This window comes from Plutella xylostella, chromosome 31, assembly GCF_932276165.1.
Source record: "Plutella xylostella chromosome 31, ilPluXylo3.1, whole genome shotgun sequence".
Classification (NCBI taxonomy): domain Eukaryota; kingdom Metazoa; phylum Arthropoda; class Insecta; order Lepidoptera; family Plutellidae; genus Plutella; species Plutella xylostella.
In genome coordinates this window covers 2,886,966-2,912,244 of record NC_064011.1, presented here as the reverse complement: position 1 = coordinate 2,912,244, position 25,279 = coordinate 2,886,966, and the positions used below count along the sequence as shown (strand labels likewise).

Sequence of the window (25,279 nt, the reverse complement as noted above, 5' to 3'; positions counted from 1 at the left end):
AAAGCGGAGAAAACTCAGCAGGGGTTTCCATACTAAAGTCAACAGGACTGAAAACAATCACACTTTTTACCTTTAAATTGCGCTAATTTTGTTAGTTTTCCTGTTGAATTTTGTCCGTCTGTGCTGGTTGTTTTGGCCATATCTTGGTGATACCTTAATCGATTTGGTATTCAATTATCTTGTTTGAAAGCTTATTAGTTGACCATGTTTTTAAGCTAAAGTGCACAAAAAATGTCATATGAAAATCTTTTTTAATTTAATTTATTAGTTTTTGCGTTTTGAATATTTTTTCAAAATGTTTAACTATTTTGAGGTATTATGTCTAATTTAAGTCGAATAATGCACATTTGATTATTTTAATTACTTTATTAAGGTGTTACTTATGCAAAACAACCAAAAAAAATATTGAAATATGATTGATTTTTTTTATTTTTGGTTTTAAGCATAAAATTTTGGCAAAAAAATTAAAAAACCTTAAATATTAAATATCTTAGAAATGGTTAAGTTTAGGATAATGCATTATTGGGTTCAATCGACTGGAAATGCCTTCTTCTATCACCTCCTGAAAGGATCCGGTCTACTTACCAATAACCCTGTATAATGAACGTTACGTATAACAACAAAATCTATATTTTCATTCATAAGGCATAAGATTCAATTGGTATAACGTACATTTCATATAATATCAAAATAACTAACACTCACAAGGACTAATATCAATTCGTATAACATACATTACGTATATCGGTTAAAATATATACTATCATTTAGTATAAAGTTCATAAAACATAATACCTAACATATAACATTAATTACCCAACACCGTCAAACCCCCTAGCACCAAAACCTAAAGATAGGTGCGACGACGAGCAAAGCGAGGAGGAGCATGTTAGGTGCAAATGTTCGTCGAAACCAAAGCGGAGCGCAGCGAAGCGGAGCGGAGCGTCTCCCAACACAGCTTCAATAATAATAACGGTGTGAAAACCCTTAGTACCAAAACCTAAAGATAGGTTAACCTAACGACGAGCAAAGCAAGGAGGAGCGTGTTAGGTGCACATGTTCGTCGAAACCAAAGCGGAGCGGAGCGTTCCCCCTACATAACGTCAATAATAATGAAAATATGATATGATAATCTTTTATACTATTTGTGCATTATACATTATGATAATTATATCCGTTGTAGAATATATGTTATAAACGTTATATATTTTGAACGTTATGCATTTTAATCGTTATATCAATTGAAATTATACTTCTTGAACGTTATTCTTTACGAAATTATGTATTTATTAATTATGCCTTTCGTTTGTTATGCACAGTGATCGTTATACTTAATAAATTTATATCATATGGGCGTATACCTTGTGAATGTTATACCATGCGTTTTTATACCTCGTATTACTTACCCACTCTTTGGTCCACCTGTAAATTGAGTAAATTATTTGGATTTCGTTGACCTTCGTTGCTGCAATCTGCCCTGTATTATGTAAGATAAATATCCATCTTTAGGCGTTCGTTGGGCATTCGTTGGGCGTTCGTTGGGCCGGTCTGTACGCAGCTATAAGCAAACCTAATGCCATCACCCTCACTCACCGCCATTAACCGTAAGTTCCTCCTTCTTCTTCTTCGCCCAGATGTCGTGAGCGTTCTCAGCCAACCTCTCAGCCATGTTCTGCATCTCTCTCGAGAGAGTGAGGTTCGTCATGTCCACTGGGTGAGGGTTGTAGTTGAAGGGTGTTGCTGAGTCCGTCTGTGAAGGGGTTAGCAACGGTTTAAGTATAGTGCGAAAAGATACAAGGACAAACTGGATTTTGCTATTTAAGAACAAGAAAAAGGTTTTAGTTTTCTTCTGTCTTCTGCAAACATGACAGATACTCAAAAGCTGCATTAGACGTACTGATACGAGTATGACGGGCTAATATCTATAGGTACCGGGTAGAATTTTATCTATGAAATGTAGGTTGACGATGTACTAATTTAATTATAGAAACATTTCTTAAAATTCGATAACGAACTGATAAAAGCACCGATTAGCATTATACTGATACTGAACCTTTTTTTCTGGCGCCATCATAATGAATAACTATTTAAGCATGAAATAACTATAAGAGTAAGAAAATAAATGATACTTATGTGTCTACGTGTAGAGAAATATCTGTAGTTTATAAGTTAGTGATGTATTAAAAATATTTGGGGTCAAAAAAGTGGGTTGGACTGGAGAAATTGGAATAGGGTAAGTATAATATTTCCATAATTATATGGATTTAAGGTAATTATTAACACGAAATGCACTTACCACGACGTCCACAGGGCGCTATGCGGCGGGCGGGGATATGGAAACAGACCACACATCAACATATACATACATATACACAACAGTCATAGGGTCAAAACGAATATTGTAAAACGTTAAGTGTAGGTGTTGAAATTAAGTACATAATATGTGTGTACATGAAATTATGGCAGCAATACGGAATGTAACAGAGAGCGGAGCAACACAATTTAATATCTCAAGGGCTAGCACGGGCCGCAATTAAGCCGTGCAACAAAAGTTCTCCATTGCGCTCGCTCTTGAGGCGACGGAGCCGTGCTAGCCCTTCTGATTATAGAGACATCAAACGTTTTACAATACCGCCAACGCACGGAGTAGTTAAGTACACTAGTTACCACGTAACTTAGGTAATCACATAAGGTTCATAAACGGTGGAGAAGGTAGTTTGTAGTATTAAAGTTGGTGGGGATACTTTATTAACACAATAGGATACAAGTGCAATCTTTACAGGGAAACAGAAGGGTTCAATGAAAACATGAGATTAAAATATTTGTGTTTCTTCATGCTCAATTATGTAATATATGTATAAAATAGAGCAAACATTCGGGTGGTTTGAGCAAACGTATAAGAAATACAGGGTGTAGATTTTGGGTGGATCAGGTCGGCTATTCAGGGCAAATTAGCGATTCTACAACTGTTTTTTCATTGGTCATGAATTCCCTCTTATCGTATTATAATCGCAGATTTGTTCTGAATAGCGCACCAATACCTACGACACTCATGCAAGAAACACATCAAGGGGGTAAAAACTGTACCGTGGCTGTGTCTGACACTTCTATTTGTACTTCTTCCTCCTGATTGCATGTTACAGTAATACATACGCTATTATCTACAGTATGTGAAAAAAAACAACTATAACTATGTTACGAATGTGCCTATAATATTGTTGTTTCGGAAATAAAAAGCATAAAAAGTAGTCCGAGTACAAGAACTTGGCGCTTTTCCGTTCTGGCAGAAATAAACAACGCATTTACTTGACAAGTCATTTGTTTCAACACAATGACGACTACATGAGCTGCATGTTATGCATGCTTATAACACTTTCATCATTGGGCTAAAAAGAAGGACTTCTCTGCTATTCTATCGCTCTCATCTCATCTCCTTTCAGTTTCAAAGCTACCGCTATAGAAGAATTTAATTGCATAGTATAATGTTCCTATCAGATAGATGTTACCCACACCATCCTATAACACACAAACTGTGGTACCTATATATGCATCAAACTATATCCACACAAAACTCACCCCTCCACTCTTGCTCTGCCGCCTCATGGAGCTACGATTAGTGGACGGAATGTCCACTTCAGAGTGCTCGACGGACCAGCCGATGGCGAGGAGGGCCTTCAGAGACTCACGGACAGGCTCTTTGTAGCGCTCTTTCTCCTGTTAGGGGTAAATTTATGCAAGTAAAGTTAATTAAAATAAAGTTAATCTTTAATTTTTTTTTTTTAAATATTTTTTCATTTTCAAATTGTAGGTATTTGTAGTAAAGCGAAAGATTAATGAATTTGTCGTCCAACGAACGTTTTGCCCTCAAATTTGTACGAAGTTTGTGGATAAAACGTTCGCTGAACGAATAAGAATAATTCATAATATAGAGAATGGGCGAATGAGAATTCATAATAGGTATATACAGGGTTATTGGTAAGTAGACCTGATCCTTTCAGGAGATGATAGAGGAAGGCATTTCCAGTCGATCCAAAATGCGTTATCCTAAACTTAACCATTTCTAAGATTTGTTGTTTTGGCCATATCTTGGTGATACTTTAATTGATTTGATATTGTATTATCTTGTTTGAAAGCTTATTAGTTCACCATGTTTTTAAGCTGAAGTGCACAAAAAAAGTCATATAAAATTCTTTTTTAATTTAATTTATTTGTTTTTGCGTTAAGAATAATTTTTTTAAATGTTTAACTATTTTGAGGTATTTTGTCTAATTTAAGACGAATAATGCACATTTGATTATTTTAATTAGTTTATTAAGGTGTTACTTATGCAAAACAACAAAAAATAATTTTGAAATATGGATAGTTGTTTTTATTTTCGGTTTTAAGCATAAAATTTTGGCAAAAAATTAAAAAAACCTTAAATATCTTAGAAATGGTAAAGTTTCGGATAATGCATTATTGGGTTCAATCTACTGGAAATGCTTTCCTCTATCACCACCTGAAGGGATCAGGTCTACTTGCCAATAACCCTGTATAGAGGTTTAAGCAACTGTGCATGAACCGTTTCCGACTCAGGAACATAGCTATATGCCACAAGTAGGCACGGGAAGAATTTACCTGAAGAACAATGATGCCATCCCGTATAGATTACTAGCTGTTCTCGCGCGCTTCGCTTCGCCTTAAAAAGTTTTCCCGTGGGAATTCCGGGATAAAAAGTAGCCTATGTTCTTTCCCAGGGTCTAGACCATATGTATACCAAATTTCATTCAAATCCGTTCAGTAGTTTTGGCGTGAAAGAGTAACAGACAGACAGACAGACAGACAGACAGACAGACACAGTTACTTTCGCATTTATAATATTAGTTAGGATGAAAAAAATCAAATCAAAGTGTTTCAATGAAAAAGGCTTAAGAGAGAGTGTTGATACGCTCCTTAGGCTCGCCTCTGCCTATTTCCAGTAGATTTCCATATAGGCTGATGATGATGATAGACTCATTTCTGTATCAAATGGTGCTTACGTAATCATTGAGCATGTTGTAGGGCTTCAGCCGCGGGTGAGCCTTCTGGCTGTCGGACCAGTTCTCACCGTACACCCAGCTGTTCTCGATTTTCCTGCAAAAAAAAAAAATATTATATAGGGTGTTGCAAAATGGGTGATACAGCGAAAAGCGAGTCACCTCTGACTACCCCTTCAGGGATAACAGTCGTGAACATATGTCTGTATGCTCTGCAGTGTGATCACCAGTGTTGCTGACTTAAGCCGATACAAATTCTATAAAAAAGTCACTGGAATTTGCACGCGTTTTACTAGTTTCTTACGTTATTTACCGACAGGGGCGCTGATCAAGATGTCATACAAATTGCAATCGAATTACGCTAGCGACTTGAGTTGACTTGTGATACACCTACAGCACTATAACCCGTCCTAAACCAGTACTATATTATTATTTTAGTCTACGTTTGTAATACCAAGTCATCAACATAAACACTGACCTGGAAGCCCAAGCGTCGTGGTAGTGTTCAGAGAACTTCTGCACAATAGTGTTGAGGTCGTTGTTCAAAGCCACTGAAGACGTGTTGATGGGTTGTGGGTTGTACTGAGGGTTGTCTGGACCGCCTGTGGATAATGTCATCATCATCATCGTTATCATCACCAAAGAAAGAAGATATATTAACCCCACAAAAGTCGAAAATGGATGCAAAATTGTATCACAATATCCTCCATCCATAGCGCATTAATAAAATTGGAATCGCAGTTCTCACAGTATCATACGATTTGACACATAAAAAGTTGCACTCTGTCAACATCGTATGAAAGTAGCTGTCAGCTATCGATAGATTGAGTTATTGAAAATGGCAGTAAGGTGAAAGATATCATAGAAAAAAATAGTTATTAGTTACAATAATTGTCTTCTGAATTTCTTTATTACTGCATTTGATCTAAGTATAATAATACTAACCTGTAGTCTGCTGTTCTTTTCCGTAGAACTCATCATCGTAGTTCTTGGAAAGAGAGTAGTCAGGCGGCAGCGCGCAACCTGAAATAAACAAAAATAGTAAATAAACATGACACTTATCAAATATTGATAAGAATGAGTAGAGTAATGGTAACCTTAATATGGTTCAGGGCATGGGACACAGTACCTACATCAGTGTCCAGTGAATTTACCATATTAGAAAGTTTATTGACCAGATAATCTACTATGCTGGTGATATCGGTTTGTTAATCAGATTTACCAGTTTCTTACTCTGAGTAACCAGTTGCTCTAATCTATTAACAAAATTAACCACTTACCATTGCATTGTACCAGTTTGTTGACTAGATTGACCGTATAGTAGAATGTAGTAATTAAACTGGTAAATCACCAGTTAAATGACCACATTATCCGACTTATTGACCAGATTCATCAGCTACCCACTTACCAATAGCAATAAGACACGGCAACGCCTTCCCAAACAGCTCCGGCTCGTAGTCCATCTTGGACAGGGAGTCGAAGATGTTGCTGAACAGCATCATGGTGAGTCGCTTCTCCTCGTCGGAGGAGGCTCCGTACACGCCCTGGCCGCCCGTGCTGCCGCAGTACTTGGCGACACTGGACCTAGGCCTCCGCTGTGTCTATATGTAGCTGTGTGAGTCATGTAGACCAATGTTGATCAGATTGACCAGTTTATTGACCAGATTGACCAGTTTGTTTACCAGATTGACCAGATGACTATATGTACGTGTATGAGTTATATCGAACAATGTTGACCAGATTGACCAGTTTGTTGGTCAGATTGACCAGTTTGTCTAGTAAATTAACTCACCTATAGCAATCAAACACGGCAACGCCTTCCCAAACAGCTCCGGCTCGTAGTCCATCTTGGACAGGGAGTCGAAGATGTTGCTGAACAGCATCATGGTGAGTCGCTTCTCCTCGTCGGAGGAGGCTCCGTACACGCCCTGGCCCCCTGTACTGCCGTAGTATTTTGCGCAGCGCTCGTAGTGGAGGGTTAGCAGCTGTGGATAGATTGGGAATGAGGATCAGTAAGTATGTAGATCGATGGCAGTAAAAAAACCATGACTTAAGGTGAAAGAAATATCCAAATCGGACAAGAAATGACGAAGATACAGCGATTTAACTGTAGCAGTTCAAAAAACGCTTGCCAGTACCAGCCGCGAGCGCGTGACGTCATAGGACTGAATCCGCCTATGACGTCATAGATGATAGTGCTTTTTATTCAAGAATCACCAAAGGAAACCCTTTAAAGGCAATACACGATCACAGACTGATGATGATGATAACATCCATTGTGCAAATAAATTACATCTTCCGGCGAACCCTCGGTAATCAGCGACTGACGCTATTTTGACTAACGAATCTTGTCACCACGGTGATAAACCCTAGACCAGCTCTAGTGGTAAAGAACTCACCCGTAAAGCGACAGTAGTATACTCGCTCAGCTTCGACACGTCAACCGTGAGTTTCCTCAGCAGTTTCAGCAACATGGAAGGTTGCATGGCAGAAGTCAAGGCTACCAGGAAGTCTGACACCGCCTCACGTTGACCCTTGGTTAACATGCGGTTTTTGGAGAGCCTGTAGAAGAAATGTAGAGATTAGAGGTAGAGAGAATATAAAATTGGGATGCAACTAGAAGAGATGACACTTTTTTAGGTCCTATAACAGGTGAAGGGTGAAGCGAGGGCGGTATGTGTCAAAATAGCGCAACGCCATTGGTGCGCGCTATGCCGCTCAGCCGCCATTCGTCTGTTACGACAAGGACGCGATTCTAATCTTATTTTATCATTGGTTCATTAAAGTAACTTGCTCAGATTGCTGTCATTTTTTTTTTAATTATATCAAAAATAACATTCAGAAATCCTAACTAGAAATATATATGTAATAAATTAATCGTTTTAACTAAAGCAACTATTCTCCTTACCTATAAACAGTGTGCAGAGTGGCGTCCAACAGGCTGCCATAGTTCTCGGCTTCGTTGTAGAAGTTGGCGTGTTTGATCAGTAGGGGCAGAATCGAGTTGCCGATGTATCGATTCATCGAGAGAGCCATGTCCGATTCGCAGCCGTCGTTCTGGAATAAAATTGTGGTGTTTGAAAGAGTGGAGTCACTAGAATGTTTTGATAACGTTGGCTTTTGCTTTTGCTTTGCAGTACGTTGAAGAAAGAAAACGATATGAAGGTATCGCTCTCCCTCGGGCTATTAGATCCCTCGATGCTCTCAGACGCAAGTCCCGCCTCGGGGGAGTTAAGCTGGGTCCACATTTGTAGCATTTGCATGCATCAATTCTCTATTGCGTGGTCTCGACGCGTTTCATGATTTAGCTAGTTTGGTCGCAATATTAATGAGAATATTAACTTACTCTGTTCAACATAGAATCGGCTGTAAATGTTTAGTCATCGCTCGGCGTGAGAAAAGAGACCTATTAGCACTAGCGTGTCTATTTTGACGTTCTGATGTTATTTATTTCCATCATCATCATTGGCTACGACCGACATCTTGATCAGATGAGTCAGGCCTCAGTTTATTCATTGGGAAGAGGTTTGTGCGCTGTTGGAGGTGAGAGATGCGGCGGATCTTTTTCCATAGCTGTAGAGTCCGATTGCAGCTCGCAGTTATTAGTGAATCATTAATTGCTTACCCTATCCAACATGGTGGCGGCCCTCAAATCAGGCAAGAAAGCCTCCTCCAGCAGTCGGTAGAACAGCTCCTGAGTCTCGATACCGTAGACTCGCTCCAGGAACAGAACTAGCTAGCCTTATAGCATGTGAATAGCTCACAATAAACAATGGACAAACACCTATAGCTATACCTACCTACAGAGCAGAATTTCATCCGAAAATATCCACTTATCCAGAATGTATGGAACAGCAGAATCTTTTGTATTTCTGTCTAGTTCCTATACTGAAAGTTGCTCTGTGTTGACGGGTGCCTAGATGCGCCTAGACCGCTAACGAGTTTTTGGATGTTTTGCTGTTATGTATTGCCAGTTATTAGTTAATCATTTCACCACTTACCCTATCTAGCATGGTGGCTGCTCTCAAATCAGGCAAGAAAGCCTCCTCCAGCAGTCTGTAGAACAGCTCCTGAGTCTCGATGCCGTAGACTCGTTCCAGGAACAGAACTAGCTAGCACTATAGCATGTAGCTAGCTCACAAGAAACCACGCACCTGTATACCTAATGAGCGGAATTTCTTCCGAAAATGCCCACGTAACCAGAATGCATGGAAGAATGCAGCAGAATCTTTTGCTAATTCCAGCTAGGTCCCATACTGAAAGTTGTTCTGTATTGACGGGTGCCTAGATGCGCCTACCAAAGGACAAGTGTGGCATGAAATATAAGTAAGCGTATTTAATGGCAACGCCCGGAGAGGCCGCTAGCGAGTTTTTGGATGTTTTGCTATTATGTATTGCCAGTTATTAGTTAGTAATTTAATGCTTACCCTATCTAGCATGGTGGCGGCCCTCAAATCAGGCAAGAAAGCCTCCTCCAGCAGTCGGTAGAACAGCTCCTGAGTCTCGATGCCGTAGACTCGCTCAAGGAACAGAACTATGCTCTGCTTGTGCCCCGGGATCAGGCCTGATGGCATGTCTGAGGGAAAAGATGGGGTTTAGAGCGAATGCGAGCGGTGGCGTAATGCAATAATAGTAGAGATTACTTTTTTGGCAATTTAAAAATACTCTCGGCCATCTCAAAGCTAGAGGGAATGACATATATTTATGACGTAATCGAAGTTGATAGCAAATGTGAGGATGATAGTGATTTAATGATGATGATGAGGACAAGCGTTATGTTATATCGTTGACGATTAAACTTTTTCCAAGTATGGTATTTAGCTGATATGGGGGAAAAACATTTCGCGACACAACATGAAGTAAAGCAAGTAAAACTAACTATAATTTAAACAACTTGACTTAATACTAATCACATACTAACTATAACAAAACACCTACCAGACTTAGGCCTCTCCTCCCCCATGGCGGGGTTGTTCAGCGTGAACCGCAGACTCAGAACACCCTGTAGATCCTCGAGCGGCACCAGCGAGCGCAGGATGGCGCGCGCGCGGAGCGACTCGTTCTTGCCCTGGGAGAGAATGTTGGGGGGTAAGTCCGTGTTATTAGCATGAGGAGTTTCTAGACAGATCTTTGACCGCTCACGTCCCGGCGACCCATTGGAAAACCAGACACAATAGATTATAACTGTCTCAAATTTTTCGGGATGTGAGGGGTTAAAAAAGAAAAGCGCGTCAAGAAAAAGCGAAGTCGATTTAAAGTATTTTTGAAAGTACGCATCAGAAATGAGTTAATTTAATGGGAAACTATAGTTAGCGGAATGTTATGGGCATAAATAGTGAGGTGGGGGGAAAGGACTGCTGCTCAAATAGAAAAATATAATAGATTGTGCACTGATAGTTTACGACAATTAGACTTTCCTGTAGAATTGAGAAACTGTTGTGATAATTTGTGTAATAACGCTAGTCATAAAACATTTATAGATAATCTGTACAAAAATATTATCACTGCTCTAACCGAGGCATCCATAGCCACTCATGAGCAGGGTGGGTCCAGGAGGGGTGGCTACGTAACGGGATGGAATAAACATGTCAAAGATGCACACGGGGAAGCCCGGCGAGGTTTCAGATCTGGCTGTTGAACGGAAAACCATCATCAGGTCTAATATATAATGCCATGGTAGAGTCTAAAAGAGTCTTTAAACAAAAACTGAAGTTTTGTAAAGCTAATAAAGAACAAATTCAGATGGATATTTTAGCCTCTCACCACCAAAAAAAAGATTTCCGTACCTTTTGGAAAAAGACAAATAGGTTGAGCCCAAGTCCCGGTTTACCCGTGAGCATACAGGGCATCAATGATCCTCGTGACATTGCAAATCTGTTTATGTATCATTTTAAGTTGGATCCTCCTGCTTTGCGTAGTCAGCCAGTGCTCGATGTTGAGGAAAGTCAAGCTAAACCTCTGCTAAAGATCTCAGGTAAAGATGTTGAGACGGTTATTAAAAACATGAGGCGAGGCAAGTCACCGGGGCATGACGACCTGAGCATCGAGCACCTGCAGCACGCTGGAGTGCATGTGAACAGAGTGCTGGCCATGTTTTTCAATATATGTATAAGACACGGATATCTACCGGAACAATTAATGAAAACCGTAGTGATTCCTATTGTAAAAAACAAAACAGGCGACCTAGCTGATAAAAGTAATTATCGTCCTATATCACTAGCTACAGTAGTTTCGAAGGTACTTGACGGTTTGCTTGAGCGGCAGCTCAGTGGACGGGTGAAGTTACATGACGCGCAGTTTGACTTCAGACCCGGGTTGTCCACAGAGAGTGCAATATGTGCGCTCAAGCATACCGTTAGGTACTACACGGACAGACGCACTCCAGTCTATGCGGCATTCCTGGACCTGTCAAAGGCCTTTGACTTAGTGTCATATGATAAGCTATGGTTGAAGTTGCAGGAGCTGAAATTACCATCTGAGGTGATTAATATTTTTAGATATTGGTACTCTAACCAATCCAACGTAGTTAAGTGGGCCAATACGTATTCAGATGAGTACATACTGAAATGTGGAGTAAGACAAGGAGGTTTGAGCTCGCCTGCACTTTTTAATATTTATATTGATCAACTGATTGTTGAGCTCAGTAACACCACGTCTGGATGCTCTATAGACGGTCTTATGATCAACAACATAAGTTACGCGGACGACATGGTGTTGCTGAGCCCATCAATAAGTGCTCTCAGAAAGCTCCTGTGCATTTGTGAAAAATATGCTGAAAGTCACGGGTTACAATATAATGTAAGAAAGAGTGAGCTGCTGGTGTTCCGGGCGGGACGACGAAGTCCTACATCTGTACCGCCCGTAACATTGTGTGGCTGCACAATGAAGAGAGTCACAGAATTTAGATATCTCGGTCACCTGGTGAACGAGGATCTTCATGACGATGCAGACATAGAGAGGGAGCGTAGGGCGCTGTCAGTTAGATGTAATATGGTAGCTCGCAGGTTTGCTCGGTGTAACAGAGAAGTCAAAGTGTCACTCTTCAAGGCATACTGCCAAACATTTTACACCTGTAGCCTGTGGGTGAAGTACACACAGAAAGCTTACAGCGCCCTGCGCGTGCAATACAACAACTCGTTCAGAATACTGTTGCGGCTCCCCAGGTTCTAAAGCGCGTCAGCGATGTTCGCCGACTCCCGCACGGACGGCTTCCACGCGATACTGCGCAAGAGAGCAGCATCCATGATGCAGCGTATCCGATGCAGCTCCAACAGTATTCTGAACACACTCTGCAATCGTTATGATTCCCCGATATGGCAGCACTGGGTGGCCTTGCATGTTTAATTTTAAGTTTCTACCTATGTTGTTTTTTACCTTGTTTTAGTCATTTAATATTTGTTTGTTGTTCTTTGTTTTATGTACCTGTCTTACTAATATTTATATTTTAAGAAATTTATGTAACTAACTTTTTATGGACTTACAATCTGCAATAAATGATTTAATAATAATAAATATTAAAATATTCAAGCTGAAATGACAGTAGGCCGAGAATATCAGCCTAAAGTCCGACTAAAAATCAAGTCTAAAAAAATCTCAAGTGGAAAGATCGGAGACCATGAATTGGACATCAATCCAGATGGACATTTGACAGATTAGTTAGATAAGGAAGGCAGAGAGCAGCGTCTCGTTATGATCCCTAGGAGAGGCCAATATCCATCAGAGCCACATTATTAGCTGATAAAAACAATCATGCACTCACAAGAGCAATAACAGAGGCATCCGGCGCGCATCGTCCCAGCAAGTCAACCAGTGTGCAGTAGAAATTCAAGATGGCCGCCCCAGTGTCGATGTAGTCTTCATCCTCGTCTGACTCGGGGAGCGGGTGGCTGAACTGTGGACAAATATGGTTAGTTATTAATGGTATTATACAAGATGTTGGAACATTGGAGGTTGCCTGTAAGAGATCGCTCTTAGCGATAAGGCTGCCTATTTTATGTAGGGCTGTAGTGATAATGTTTGGATAAGAACTAATTAGGGTTTTAAAATTCTGGCATGTGGCTTCATGAAATTATTTTCTACTACAGACTACATAATATATATTATATTCTAGATGGGTATCTCAAGTACTCATTCCTAAACGGCAATAGGGCTCGAAACCTACAAACGTACAGTGTAGTTTGGTAGCAGATGGTAGAATACTGGATTTATTAATATCTAATATAATTTTAAATGAATCGTTACCAGCCTCCCCAGAACTTAGCAAAATTGACCCTTTACATCCACCATTTTACAATATAATCGCCCTTGATGTAGACAACAAACCTATGAAGAAACGCGCAGTACCTAAATATAATTTTCATCGTGCAAAATTCGATCTTATTAACAGGGACCTAAATTTGATAAGATTGGCATGGATTACTTGGCCAGGCATCAGCTGAAGACGCTTTAGATATATTTTATGATAAAATTTATGGCATAATAAAAACTCACACCCCCCTGAGCAAATCCAAGTCATCTCGGTTTCCTGTATGGTTTTCTCCTGCATTAATACACATATTTAATGATAAAAACAAAGCATGGATTAAGTGGAAGACATACGGAAATCTCTGTGACTACCAAGCCTTCTCATTATATCGTAAACGATTTAAGTCTGAGTGCGACAAATGTTTCACTACCTATATTGAATCGGTGGAAAGTAGTATCTCAGCAAATGTCAAACATTTCTGGACTTATATAGCTAATCGTCGAAATAAGTCAGGTATACCTTCCACAATGAAATATGACGGCCATTCCTCAAGTGATCCTAATACTGTCTGTAATATGTTTTCAGATTATTTTCACTCTGTATACGAACCCTCAACAATTGATATAAATAAATGGTCTTTGCCTCCTTGCAGTAATAATAACAATGTACTGATACATAATTTGCACTTTACCGAACATCGCGTTCTACTAGAGCTCAAGCGACTAGACCTTGTTAAAGGGGCCGGACCAGATGGGTTACCTCCTATTTTCTTAACTCGTGTCGCGGACAAAATATGTATACCGTTAAGTATTATCTTTAACAAATGCATAACGGAAGGAGTGTTTCCAACTGTGTGGAAGTTAGCTAATATAACACCTGTCCATAAAGGTGGTCATAAAAATGAAGTAGGTCAATACCGACCTATATCCATAATGTCCACCTTGTCGAAATTATTCGAACGACTGGTTCACGATGTAATATACCCTATCCTCCACAATGCACTAATTCAAGAGCAACACGGATTTGTCAGAAAGCGCTCCACGACAACAAATCTTATTTTATTTGCTAATAACTTATTTGAACATATGGATAACAGGATACAGGTGGACGCTGTTTATACAGATTTCCGCAAGGCTTTCGACAAGGTGGACCACAGACTTCTATTGGATAAAATCGCATACAATGGCATACGCGGAGACTTGCTTCGTTGGTTTGCGTCTTACATAACCAATAGACGTCAGAGAGTATTAATAAATGGGTTTCAGTCAAATACAATTGTAGTTACTTCAGGCGTCCCTCAGGGATCTATTCTAGGCCCCTTCTTGTTTATTCTTTTTATCAACGACATTAAACAATGCTTTCTGAACTCAAAATTTTTAATGTGCAGATGATCTTAAGGCTTTCAAACCCATTTACAACATAAACGACAGTTATTTATTTCAGGAAGACTTAAATCGTCTGAGCGTCTACTGCGATCAAAATAAACTTAAACTTAACTTAGACAAATGCAATTTTATAACTTTCTCAAAAAAAGTAACAAATATAAATTTTACCTACTCTCTTTGCGGCGCGCCTCTGGAGAGAGTTGATTCGCTTAGAGACCTGGGTATACTATTTGATCGAAAACTACATTTAGATTTACACATTGAAATGATTGTTAATAAAGCTTATCAATTGTACGGGTTCATAATGCGTGCTTCTCACGACTTCCATCAACCCTCTACTTATCTTCATCTATATAAAAGCCTAATTAGACCTCAACTGGAATACGCCGTGTGTGTTTGGAATCCGCTGTATATTAAATATAGGGAGATTATTGAAAGAGTGCAGAGAAAGTTTTTGCGTGCTATGCATTTTAGGTGCCACCGTGGTACTTTATCTTACAGTAGGCTTCTTGTAAAATATAAAATGCAAACATTGGAAGATAGACGTACCCTACTAGAGGCTATGACACTGTATGGTATATGCCACAATAAGTACGACTGTATGGACTTAACTAATAAACTCTGCTATGTAATACCACGAACAGTTCTCCGTCGGGAGGTTCGCGCCTACCAACTATTCTCTACTTCACATAGTAAAACTAATGCAGGTAAGCGCGCACCTCTTTGTCGCATGGTAAATAATTACAACAATTTTTTTATAAATATTGACATATTTCACCAGTCCATATCTTCATTTAAAAGAAATGTTATCGAAACATTATCATAGTCTCAGGTTTCTTTGAATATTAAGTATAGTAGCTATTGTTTTTTTTTCTTGTCATCGCTAATTTAATTCATTTAATTTTATATAACCTCTCAACTTGACACCTCTTTATTTTATAATTCTGTGGATGACGCTGTGGGCTGTACATTTATATTTCTTTTTACTTATGTTATTTATAAGATTTTCAATGTATGGCTGTTTGTCTTCCCTAATAAATAAAAATAAAAAAATAAATAAAAATAAAATAAAATAGAGTTTATCAACTGACCCCACCTAACCACCCATTAAGTTTGTCTTGTGAAACACCCTGTATAATAACTTACTGCGACGTCCTCCTGGCCGACTTCTTCATGCAGTTTCCTGCGATCCGCTATCTTCTCACTCATCTTGTTGGCGTCCACGATGGCCTGAAAATTACATAATTTATTCAGTTACTTTGCTAAACAACGCCGTCCAGCTTTCGGCATCTTACGCATCGGCAACGGACGCATCGCATTAAGTATTCTTTGTTTAGATATTCACACTGTACTTTTTCATTGCTTATAAAGTTTATTACTGCTAAAGGTCGCCCATCTTATATTTTTTCTTTTCAGAAAGAGCCCCCCCTTATCCGAACGGAGAGCCGTTTGTAAAAAAATTATTGACGTTCATCAGAAAATTTTATATTTAGTATACTTACGTGAATAGAAACATTTGACTTTGACTTAAAAAGTTGTTCATGAGCTTGCGACAGAAGAAAAGAAAGGCGATGCGTTTACGTTACACTTTTATGTGCTGTGACTTTAAATCATCATGACTGTAAAACCAGTCAAAGACAAACATCATCAGTGAACATGCAATACGCAGCATTAGCTGAGGCTGTCCTTTCGCCACTTTTGTAATTAGTAAGCTTAGCTGTTCAAATTGTAGTTTCTGCTTGTGGCAATAAACTATTTTTCTTTCTTATGTACCTTAAGTAGGCCTTCGCCCTCGCCCCTAAGCGCGGGCCCGAGACACTCGGGGCGGCGGATCAGCAGCCGGATCACCAGGTTCGCGTTCTCTTCCACACTCTCTCCGTTCACCTGCGGGAGATGAGGGTTGGTTTAGCTTAAATTGTTTGTGTAATGGAATCTTTATAAGTGAGGTTATGTTTAGTTGCGGGACGTACGGTTGGTTTAGCTAGAATTATTACGTATGCGATGTCTGCAACACTGTGGCCTTTATTGTTAGCACAAGCTGAGCTAGTGCCTTTTTGATGCTTCGGACGGTAACTGTTAAGCCTAATAAGTATGACTGTGTTCTGTATTGCAACTGTTTCTTATATTTCGACTATTTGTCTATCAATCTTTCGAATAAAATATTTTTTGTCGCTTCAAATAGCAATGGATGGAACTTAGAGCGAACCTTTTTCTCCTTCCATAAAATAAGCATCACGCAGATTAAATACTGTTACATACGGCATTTTCAAGTAGCTCCATTATTTGTATAATTTCAAGATTATTAGCACCGTTGAATCTTTTGATTTATTCATAATTTGGTACAATGTTTCAAATCTTGCCATAGGAGCAGCAATATCATACTTCCTCACCCAGACACAGAAGCGCAGGAAGTCCAGATAGCGCTCCCCCTCCACCGGGTCCCAGCCCAGGTCCGGGTACCTCTTCTCCACCAGCCCTTAGTTGGACTGCAGTCTTAAATACTGTTACTTACGGCATTTAAGTAGCACGGCTTCGTTGTGTCTTTACTATTGATGTGTTCTATAGAGTTTAAACGTCTTTATCTAATCATTATAGAAATTGATTCTTAAATAAATACTGTTATATACGGCATTTGCAGGTAGCTCCGTTATTGAAAACGTTTCTAGAGTTTATTACACCACTGCTGTATTATTAGTCCTTACTATGAATATTTTGAATTAATACGCAGAATCTAAATATCAACGCTTGGAGTCTTGCCATAGGTGCAACTGGTGCAGCAGCAACTTTTAGCTACTTAGCAGCAGAATTTTCTGAATGAATACAGTTTGATGTTGAATAGCAAAGGAATCCAATTTTAGATGCCTCAAACCTTTGCTTTGGAGCAGCAATGATGGATGCTGATGAAGCAATGAATGCAGCAGTAACTCACCCAGACACAGAAGCGCAGGAAGTCCAGATACCGCTCCCCCTCCACCGGGTCCCAGCCCAGGTCCGGGTACCCCTTCTCCACCAGCTCCGAGTTGGACTGCAGGCCGCAGCGCGAGAGGTAGACGGCTATCTTCTCGAGGTAATGTTCTCTGGGGATGGAGAGGAAATTTTGTAGAAATGTGTGTTACAAGTATGAAGTAAAAATGTATGCACACAGATACGAAGTTTTATATATAATTATGATTACGGTAATTTGAAGTACAACTGGGCCACCTCATCAATTTCTGAAGTAAGTTAATCAAAAGGACAGATATGGACATAAGATGACGCCCAGGTTGGTAAAGTTTGGTTAAACCTACATTGAAATATATTTGAGTTACCCAAAGAGATCCAATGGCATCCTATTGCAAACCAAAATTGAACACAAATCTATGTAACTATGTACCTGCCTAACGATATTCATAGATAATTTACAATCGCAAACTTAGCAATCTTAGAAAATACTACATACTATAAAAATACTATTTAAATCAAATGATCACTTAATATATTCATATCAACTAACCTCAAAGCCAAAGCCAGCTCAGTATTCTCCATCAAACTCGAATAAGCGACATCTAGCGGCGTGGACCCTCTTAAAGATGGCCGCGACAGCAGAATGTTGGAGTTTTCCAACAAAAAGTCGAAGTGATCGAACATGGCCTTCTGATTCTGCCGCCCAGTCCTACAGAAGTAGCACAAGAACCGGCAACAAGCGACCACCATTTCGTGAGACGTGTCCTGTGGGTAGAAAAGCGTGTGTTAGAGGTCAAAGTAAGGTGGTTTGGAGTGGAAGGTTGTGCTTGCTACAAGCTACCGCCAATATATCACTATCTATTTGCGACTTAGGGCCAAATTCACGGGTTGCATAGAAATCTAAGTTTTATTAAACTACGATTTCATTAATCACGATTGCAGATTTCGTCAAACTGCGTTTAGAGTAACCTGAAATTCATCGGTGCTATTTTAATCTCGTTTACGTAACCGGTGTTTCGGCTACAGACGAGCCAGCAACACTGAAATGCGTTTAGTTATTGCGTCGCGCCGTACATACTTTTTGCGTATTTTGATTTCGAGCAATGGAGTAACAAAACGTTTTGACACATTATAAAACAAAAAAATAATATATGTCGTTGTCAAAGCGTTGTTATTTGCTCAGTGGTTTGTTTATGACGTTTGACAATGACAGCTTTCTATAACTGCGTTTAGCAACGCTAACTGGCCAATTTATAGCAGTTACAGCTGTAACTGCGTTTTGCTCTAATCTTGATTAATATTGGTCGGTGAAAATCGAAATGAGCGTATAAGCTCGTTTAGAGCATAAACTGCGTTTTCGATCCTTCTAACGACGTTTAATTACTTCGGTGAATTTGGCCCTAAAGTTGGTTCTATTACCTTTAGCGCTTTCAGGCTGTAAAATTTTGTATGGCAGCAGAGGTTTAGGAGATAGTGATAAGATGGCAGTAGGCTTTTGACGTACATAAACTCTTTTATTTGTGGACACGAGTGGTCTAGCATTGGTACTAAGTAGGCTGTATAGGTGCATGAGTGTGAAGCTATGATTTGGAGAAGGTTTAAAAGAATTTAAAGGTGAAATGAAGCAAGATACTAGCAAGCACAATATCTTCACACATCCAAACTCTTAAAGTCGGTACACAAAATTAGACACAGATTTAAAACTACATACTTACGTAATACACCTTCTGACTACATTAGTCACAATATCAATAATTTTCTAAACACATAACAATAGGCACTAAACAAAAGCATAGGTACCTACACAATGACATTTAACAAGGTTTATTTCTCTGGCAAAAGCTATAGTGTACGGGATACGGATTGCGTGGCAATTCATACAAATAAATGTGATGTTTTGACGTTATCTGTTATACAGGGTGTTGCAAATGTGGTACTGTACCTTAGCCAGATGGCTAGTCAAATAAATTACCATAATCAGTCACCGTTTTGCGGCTCACGATACTCTTCAAAACACTCTGTATATATTCCAATACTAATAAATTGCCACTGTGAATTAAGCAGTCCAATATATTTCAAAATTACCACAACATTGATCTACGGACATGGACTAAAACCCTACAGGCTAAACGAATACATAACAATGCTATCTAACATTTAAAAAGGACATCACAAACAGGGATTTTGTTATTTATCTCATACCTTTTTCCCCTGCAGACAAATAAATGTATTAATTAAGTATTTTGAAGACCTTAGCATAGCTAAGTAATTCAATAAGTTTACGTGTAAGATGTCATAACATAAGCAATATGTTAAAATATCATTGGAGATAATGATAAATTATGGAGCTCAAAATCTTGTCTTCGGTTTTCTTCCGTTCACTTTCCATCCTCACTTTTCTGGTGGTTTGTAAATAAATCTATTGCCACAAATATTGCATCCATACATTTATATTGAGCAAATCTACCTCCAGCCTCTATTCATATAGGTATTTTAAATAAGATATATCAGATGTCCGATACCCATATTACAGGCTCTGCCTAGTTTGGGGTCGGATGGTCGATGTCCCCGCATATTATCATTATAATTGAGAAATATTTGGGCCCCATTATAATAACCATTACTTAATGGTGGAATTTTCCAATACCCCTTTTCACCAAACCCTAATTCTAACCTAAAAAAACCAACTCAACAAGCAAAGCCAATACATACCGTCTTCGGCACGCCCTGAATGTGCGGACCCACCTTCTCCTCAGCCGCCGGCTGGTTGGGCGTGGCGTCGGACTGCGCCTGCGCACGGCGGCCTAAAGTGTTCATCATCACGGCCATCACGTTCTCGTGGACGCGGAGGACTCTGCGGTAGATAGGTAGATAATACTTTATTGCAGACAAACGCATAAATTACAAAAGGAAATCCACAACATAGACGGTATAATTGGTAGCCTTATGCACATTAAATATGTGTTTTGTGGTAAGTTCTCCCTAATACGGTGTCTTTTCTATATCTTTACCGACTATTGTCTAAGTATTGTATTGTACACTATACAGGATACATAAAAAACACTACACAAGTTCGTAGGTAGACCTTGTGAATACCTAAGTTTTTAGGAAAATATACTTGCAGAAGTAGTTAAATGGCTTTTTACCTGATCAAATCAGGATGCTGGAAGAATGTGTGGTTGTTGACAAGTTTCCTGTGGACAAAATTTCAATTCATTAATAAGATCCGTTTCATCCTGCACAGTGTTAGTGGTAGCACAAGTAGAGGTAGGTATATTATGAACGTGCGTCTCGTTTGTGCGAATAATTAGCTTTTTATACCAAATATCCAAAGATTTCTTCTTTTAGCCTTCAGTAACATACCAGAGTCTCTTCCTCATGAGCTTCTCCTCCTCCTGCTCATCTGCACGGGCAGCGCGGACCTGGCTCAGCCCCGCCCACATCTCCGCCGCGTCACGTCTAGTTGTACACTCACGGCTATAGACCAGTAGCACCATAGGTAGCTTTAGACGCATCCCACTCTTTGAATGACATTTATAGGATAAATATGGGAAAGATAAAGCGCTTGACGCTAATCGACTGGCTAGATAAACCTTTCAACGCACTTAAACTAAAACTATTACTAGCGCACCAATGCTAGGTTTTGACGCATCCCATCTTTCATTTTACTAAGCTAAACACTGTTTTGTACAGAAATACAGCGGTATTTTATACTGCTGGTCTGTATTCTAGTTTTGTTGTTATTTATGTGTGTCTAAGCGCCTCCGTTGCGTTCAAAAACCTCCGTCACGGCCATCTTGTTCTGTTTTTTTTTTGCGTTTTTGTGTAAATAAGCTATAGTTTACATACCAGAGTCTCTTCCTCATGAGCTCCTCCTCCTCCTGCTCATCTGCACGGGCAGCGCGGACCTGGCTCAGCCCCGCCCACATCTCCGCCGCGTCACGTCTAGTTGTACAGTCACGGCTATAGACCAGTAGCACCATAGCCAGCTTTAGACGCATCGTATCTGTCATTCTGTTGAGCTAAACAGCGCTTTTTGTCTACAGCTGACGGTATTCTAGCTTTTTTGCTGTTTCTATGTGTCCGTTATTTACCAGTGTCTCTTCATGCACCAATGCGAGGTTTTGATGCATCCTACCTATCATTCTGGTGAGCTAAAAACGGTTTTCGGATAGAAACATAGCGCTTTTTATTAACTGCTGTCTGTATTCTAGGTTTGACGTTGTTTCTGTGTCTAAAAGCACCCGTCGCGTTTCTTTTGTTTTTTTTGCGTTTTTGTGTTACTAAGCTATAATTTACTTACCAGAGTCTCTTCCGCATGAGCTCCTCCTCCTCCTGGCTCATCTGCACAGGGAGCAGGGCGCGGATCTGGCTCAGCCCCACCCACATCTCCGCCACGTCCAACTTGGTCTTCGCGTTGATGACGTACGTCTTCTCTAGGGCTCGGACCAGCTCGCCGACGGCGTCGTATTGGCGGACTAGGAGACTGGAATGGAAAATTTATGGATTAGTGTAATAGAAATAATGATAAGAAGGTGTAGTAGAGCCTCTGTAAGTGGAACTTCATGGAAGACGTCGAAATAACTGGATGAAAACGTAAAAATCTGTGATTCCTCTGCCCAGCATGCATATTACTACATCGAAAATGTGTAGAAATAGATTCTAAAAAAAATTAATGTTTCAACTCTTAATGATGATTACAATAATGTGACTCATAATCTGTGACTTTTCAGCCCAGGTGGGGCCTCACTACGTCGAATGTAGAAATGAATTTTCTAATTTTCGAGTCCTAATTTTACAATAATGGTATCTATAGTCACCTGAACATCTCCCAGACAAGTTTAGGCGTCATGATCTGTGACTCTGCCCAGCAGAAATCTCACCACGTTGAGTGTAAAAATGAATTTTCCAACATTCAAGCCCTAATTTTATTATAACGAAGTAATCTAACCTGAACATCTCTCTGACGAGTTTGGGCGTCTCGATCTGCGACTCCTCGGCCCACGACACGATGGTCTGGATCAGCACTTTGCGGAACTTCTCCTCAGGGGTCTTCTTTACTGGCTCTTCTATCGCCTGCGAAAAGCAAAATAATGTTCATGAAATTGCGGTTTTGGCCCACTGTTGTTTTAAGGTTTGTGTCTTTAGTGAAATAAATGTGACACTGTAATTGTTGGTGTAAAATTCTGTAATTTATTTCGCATACGTAGGTACATCGTATTGTACGCCATCATATAAGCCTAAAGTTATTCAAGAATTTCCACACGCATATAAAATATGTTCGCTAGCCAGACTCTAAATATATAATGTCCGTGAATAAAGAACCAATTTAGAAGTGGCGGTGGAAGTGGTAGGTCTATCAATACTCTTTCCTCAAAGCCAGCATTTTACATTATTTCTTTATTTAGGTAGGTGGTATAAGGACCAGTTTTTGATCCGTGATCAACTTTAACCATTAGTCAAGTCACGTGTCAAGCATGACAGCTGCATACGAATGGTTGAGTTAACTAGGGATCAAAAAACTGGCCCTAAGTAGTATCAGAGAATTTATAGATTATGTGGTTATGTTTTATGCTTACTTTAGGCTCTTCATCCAATTCCTTGACGGTGTTGATGATGTTGTACAGCTTGCCGATCGCTCCAGGCTTGTTCAAGGCCTCTGGGTTTTCCTGAAAGAAAATAAAAACACAATTTTCATTACAGTTTAGACATTGCTAATATGCAGAAAGGTTGGAATGGAAATGGAACCCATTCGAAAGAGCCAGGTGAAGGTAATTACACTCTTCCCACAGAGAATAGAATAGAAACATTTGCAAACAGATGTAATAAGGAAGAACTTAATGATATTATACATTTTGTAAATCTGCAAAAACAGTATATAAGTACCTACTTATGACTTGGAAATTCAAGTCTCGTGATTTTTTTTTATGAAAAGGCCATTTTTTTTTCCGCAACTATCCAAATGTCTTTGAACAAAAGTTGTTCAGAATGACCTTGTGCGTCACCCACTTTCGGCATAGTATAACAAATTTGCAACAGCCTGTATAATTCTCTCACAACACACTGTATACATAAAGAGCCTATCTCACCTCAACTTCAGGTTCCTGCAACGCCATCAGCGACACATGAGCCATGAGCGCCTGGTGGAAGTCGTTCATCCTGGCTATCAGGTCTTCTCCGCACGGGATGTTCTCTTTGTCGTCCTCTTCTAAGTGCTTGAAGCCTGGGGGGACATGGTTTTGTTAATATGTTGCTTTATTGAGGCTATGATCGTCAATGACATGGCTGACATGGGCATGGCCAAGATTTGCTTTAAATATCCGCTCTTCACATTCTTTTCATGTTGGTATTGAGATATCTAGTATTCATACTATTTGCATCACTAAAAATTGATGGGTCACATAGTAATACAATACAATACAATACTCTTTATTTGCACCAAAAAAAAACAGAATCAATCCTTACTAATATTATAAATGCGAAAGTAACTGTGTCTGTCTGTCTGTCTGTCTGTTACTCTTTCACGCCAAAACACTGAACGGATTTGAATGAAATTTGGTATACATACGGTCTGGACCCTGGGAAAGAACATAGGCTACTTTTTATCCCGGAATTCCCACGGGAAAACTTTTTAAGGCGAAGCGAAGCGCGCGGGAACAGCTATACAAAATAAAACTTAAAAATAACAACAGTACAAAAAGGGGGCCTTATTGCTTTTAGCAATCTCTACCAGACAACCTTTGGATGGAAGAGAGTTATATAAATTAAAAATAGGATTAATACATAATAAGTCCACTGCTGGATATATACCTCCTCCAATACTGGCGGAATTTATATCCAGCAGATAGTTATTTGCGGCCTGGATTCGAACTCAGGGTTACTAACAGACCGCGCCAGCGACATAAAACAACACTATCCGCCATTGCATCTTTATTTAAACGAGTTATACATAGTTACTTACTCAGAATAGCGTTCATTTGTTCCCGCGGTGGACAGCGGTATTCTCTGGTCTTCTTGGCCGCGACGGCGCTGGGCAGGTCCGACTGTTTGATCTCTACGTAACGTCTGGAATAAGAATACAAAGTTGAAATATATTGTTTTATAATAAATAGAGACGTGATTACACAATGTATAATTGAATTATTGTTTTTTTCTGAAAATCTAACCCGATATACTGAATGAACATACTTTAATCACCTATTATCAAAATCACGAGTCATTTTTTTGGACGGTTCTCTGATTCCACCTAGTACCTAGGTAATTTCCACCTAGTACCTAGGTATAGTTCGTTGGCTAGATAAATAGTAATAAATACACAAACTCATCAAAACTTAGCATCCACAATGCTCCATTCACTTTGCGATCACTCACTCATTCTTTATCCTTAATTCATTCATCATTCCTATCTGTAAAACTTCTCACCTCAACTGATCGGCCTGTAAATCCCCGACAAAGTCATGGGCGAACGCGATGATGGCCTCAACTCTGTGCCGTAGTTGTATGTCGTTGAGGTGGTGCAGTAAATAGCACATTTGTAGTTTAGCCCCTTCCGCCATTTTCATGTGGAGGAGACCTTTTTTGTGCTCGTCTTTGCCTTCTGTTGGGGGGAATAAATTATAAACTTTGTAGATTTAGTTACAAAGTAGAGGTTAAGTTGCGTTGTAACTTGTGATGATGATCTTGACAAATGA

At 39.6% G+C, this 25,279-nt stretch overlaps 1 protein-coding gene across 1 annotated transcript in view; it reads right to left on the bottom strand.

The window, feature by feature from the left end:
- LOC105392640 (ryanodine receptor) overlaps nt 1-25,279 on the bottom strand; it is a 170,963-nt gene that overhangs the window by 66,842 nt on the left and 78,842 nt on the right. Inside the window, exons 53-77 of the mRNA XM_048632203.1 lie at nt 25,011-25,185; nt 24,550-24,653; nt 23,678-23,811; nt 23,168-23,257; nt 22,540-22,664; nt 21,892-22,074; nt 20,735-20,782; nt 20,301-20,442; nt 19,791-19,799; nt 18,139-18,353; nt 17,575-17,722; nt 16,419-16,529; nt 15,792-15,875; nt 12,775-12,906; nt 9,954-10,083; nt 9,443-9,591; nt 7,924-8,072; nt 7,415-7,577; nt 6,808-7,000; nt 5,961-6,038; nt 5,494-5,617; nt 5,019-5,112; nt 3,577-3,714; nt 2,297-2,314; nt 1,594-1,750 (exon numbers count right to left, since the gene is read on the bottom strand). Of these exons, the coding sequence (XP_048488160.1) occupies nt 1,594-1,750; nt 2,297-2,314; nt 3,577-3,714; nt 5,019-5,112; nt 5,494-5,617; nt 5,961-6,038; nt 6,808-7,000; nt 7,415-7,577; nt 7,924-8,072; nt 9,443-9,591; nt 9,954-10,083; nt 12,775-12,906; nt 15,792-15,875; nt 16,419-16,529; nt 17,575-17,722; nt 18,139-18,353; nt 19,791-19,799; nt 20,301-20,442; nt 20,735-20,782; nt 21,892-22,074; nt 22,540-22,664; nt 23,168-23,257; nt 23,678-23,811; nt 24,550-24,653; nt 25,011-25,185 (3,093 nt within the window). The remainder of the gene's footprint in view (nt 1-1,593; nt 1,751-2,296; nt 2,315-3,576; nt 3,715-5,018; nt 5,113-5,493; nt 5,618-5,960; nt 6,039-6,807; nt 7,001-7,414; nt 7,578-7,923; nt 8,073-9,442; nt 9,592-9,953; nt 10,084-12,774; nt 12,907-15,791; nt 15,876-16,418; nt 16,530-17,574; nt 17,723-18,138; nt 18,354-19,790; nt 19,800-20,300; nt 20,443-20,734; nt 20,783-21,891; nt 22,075-22,539; nt 22,665-23,167; nt 23,258-23,677; nt 23,812-24,549; nt 24,654-25,010; nt 25,186-25,279) is intronic.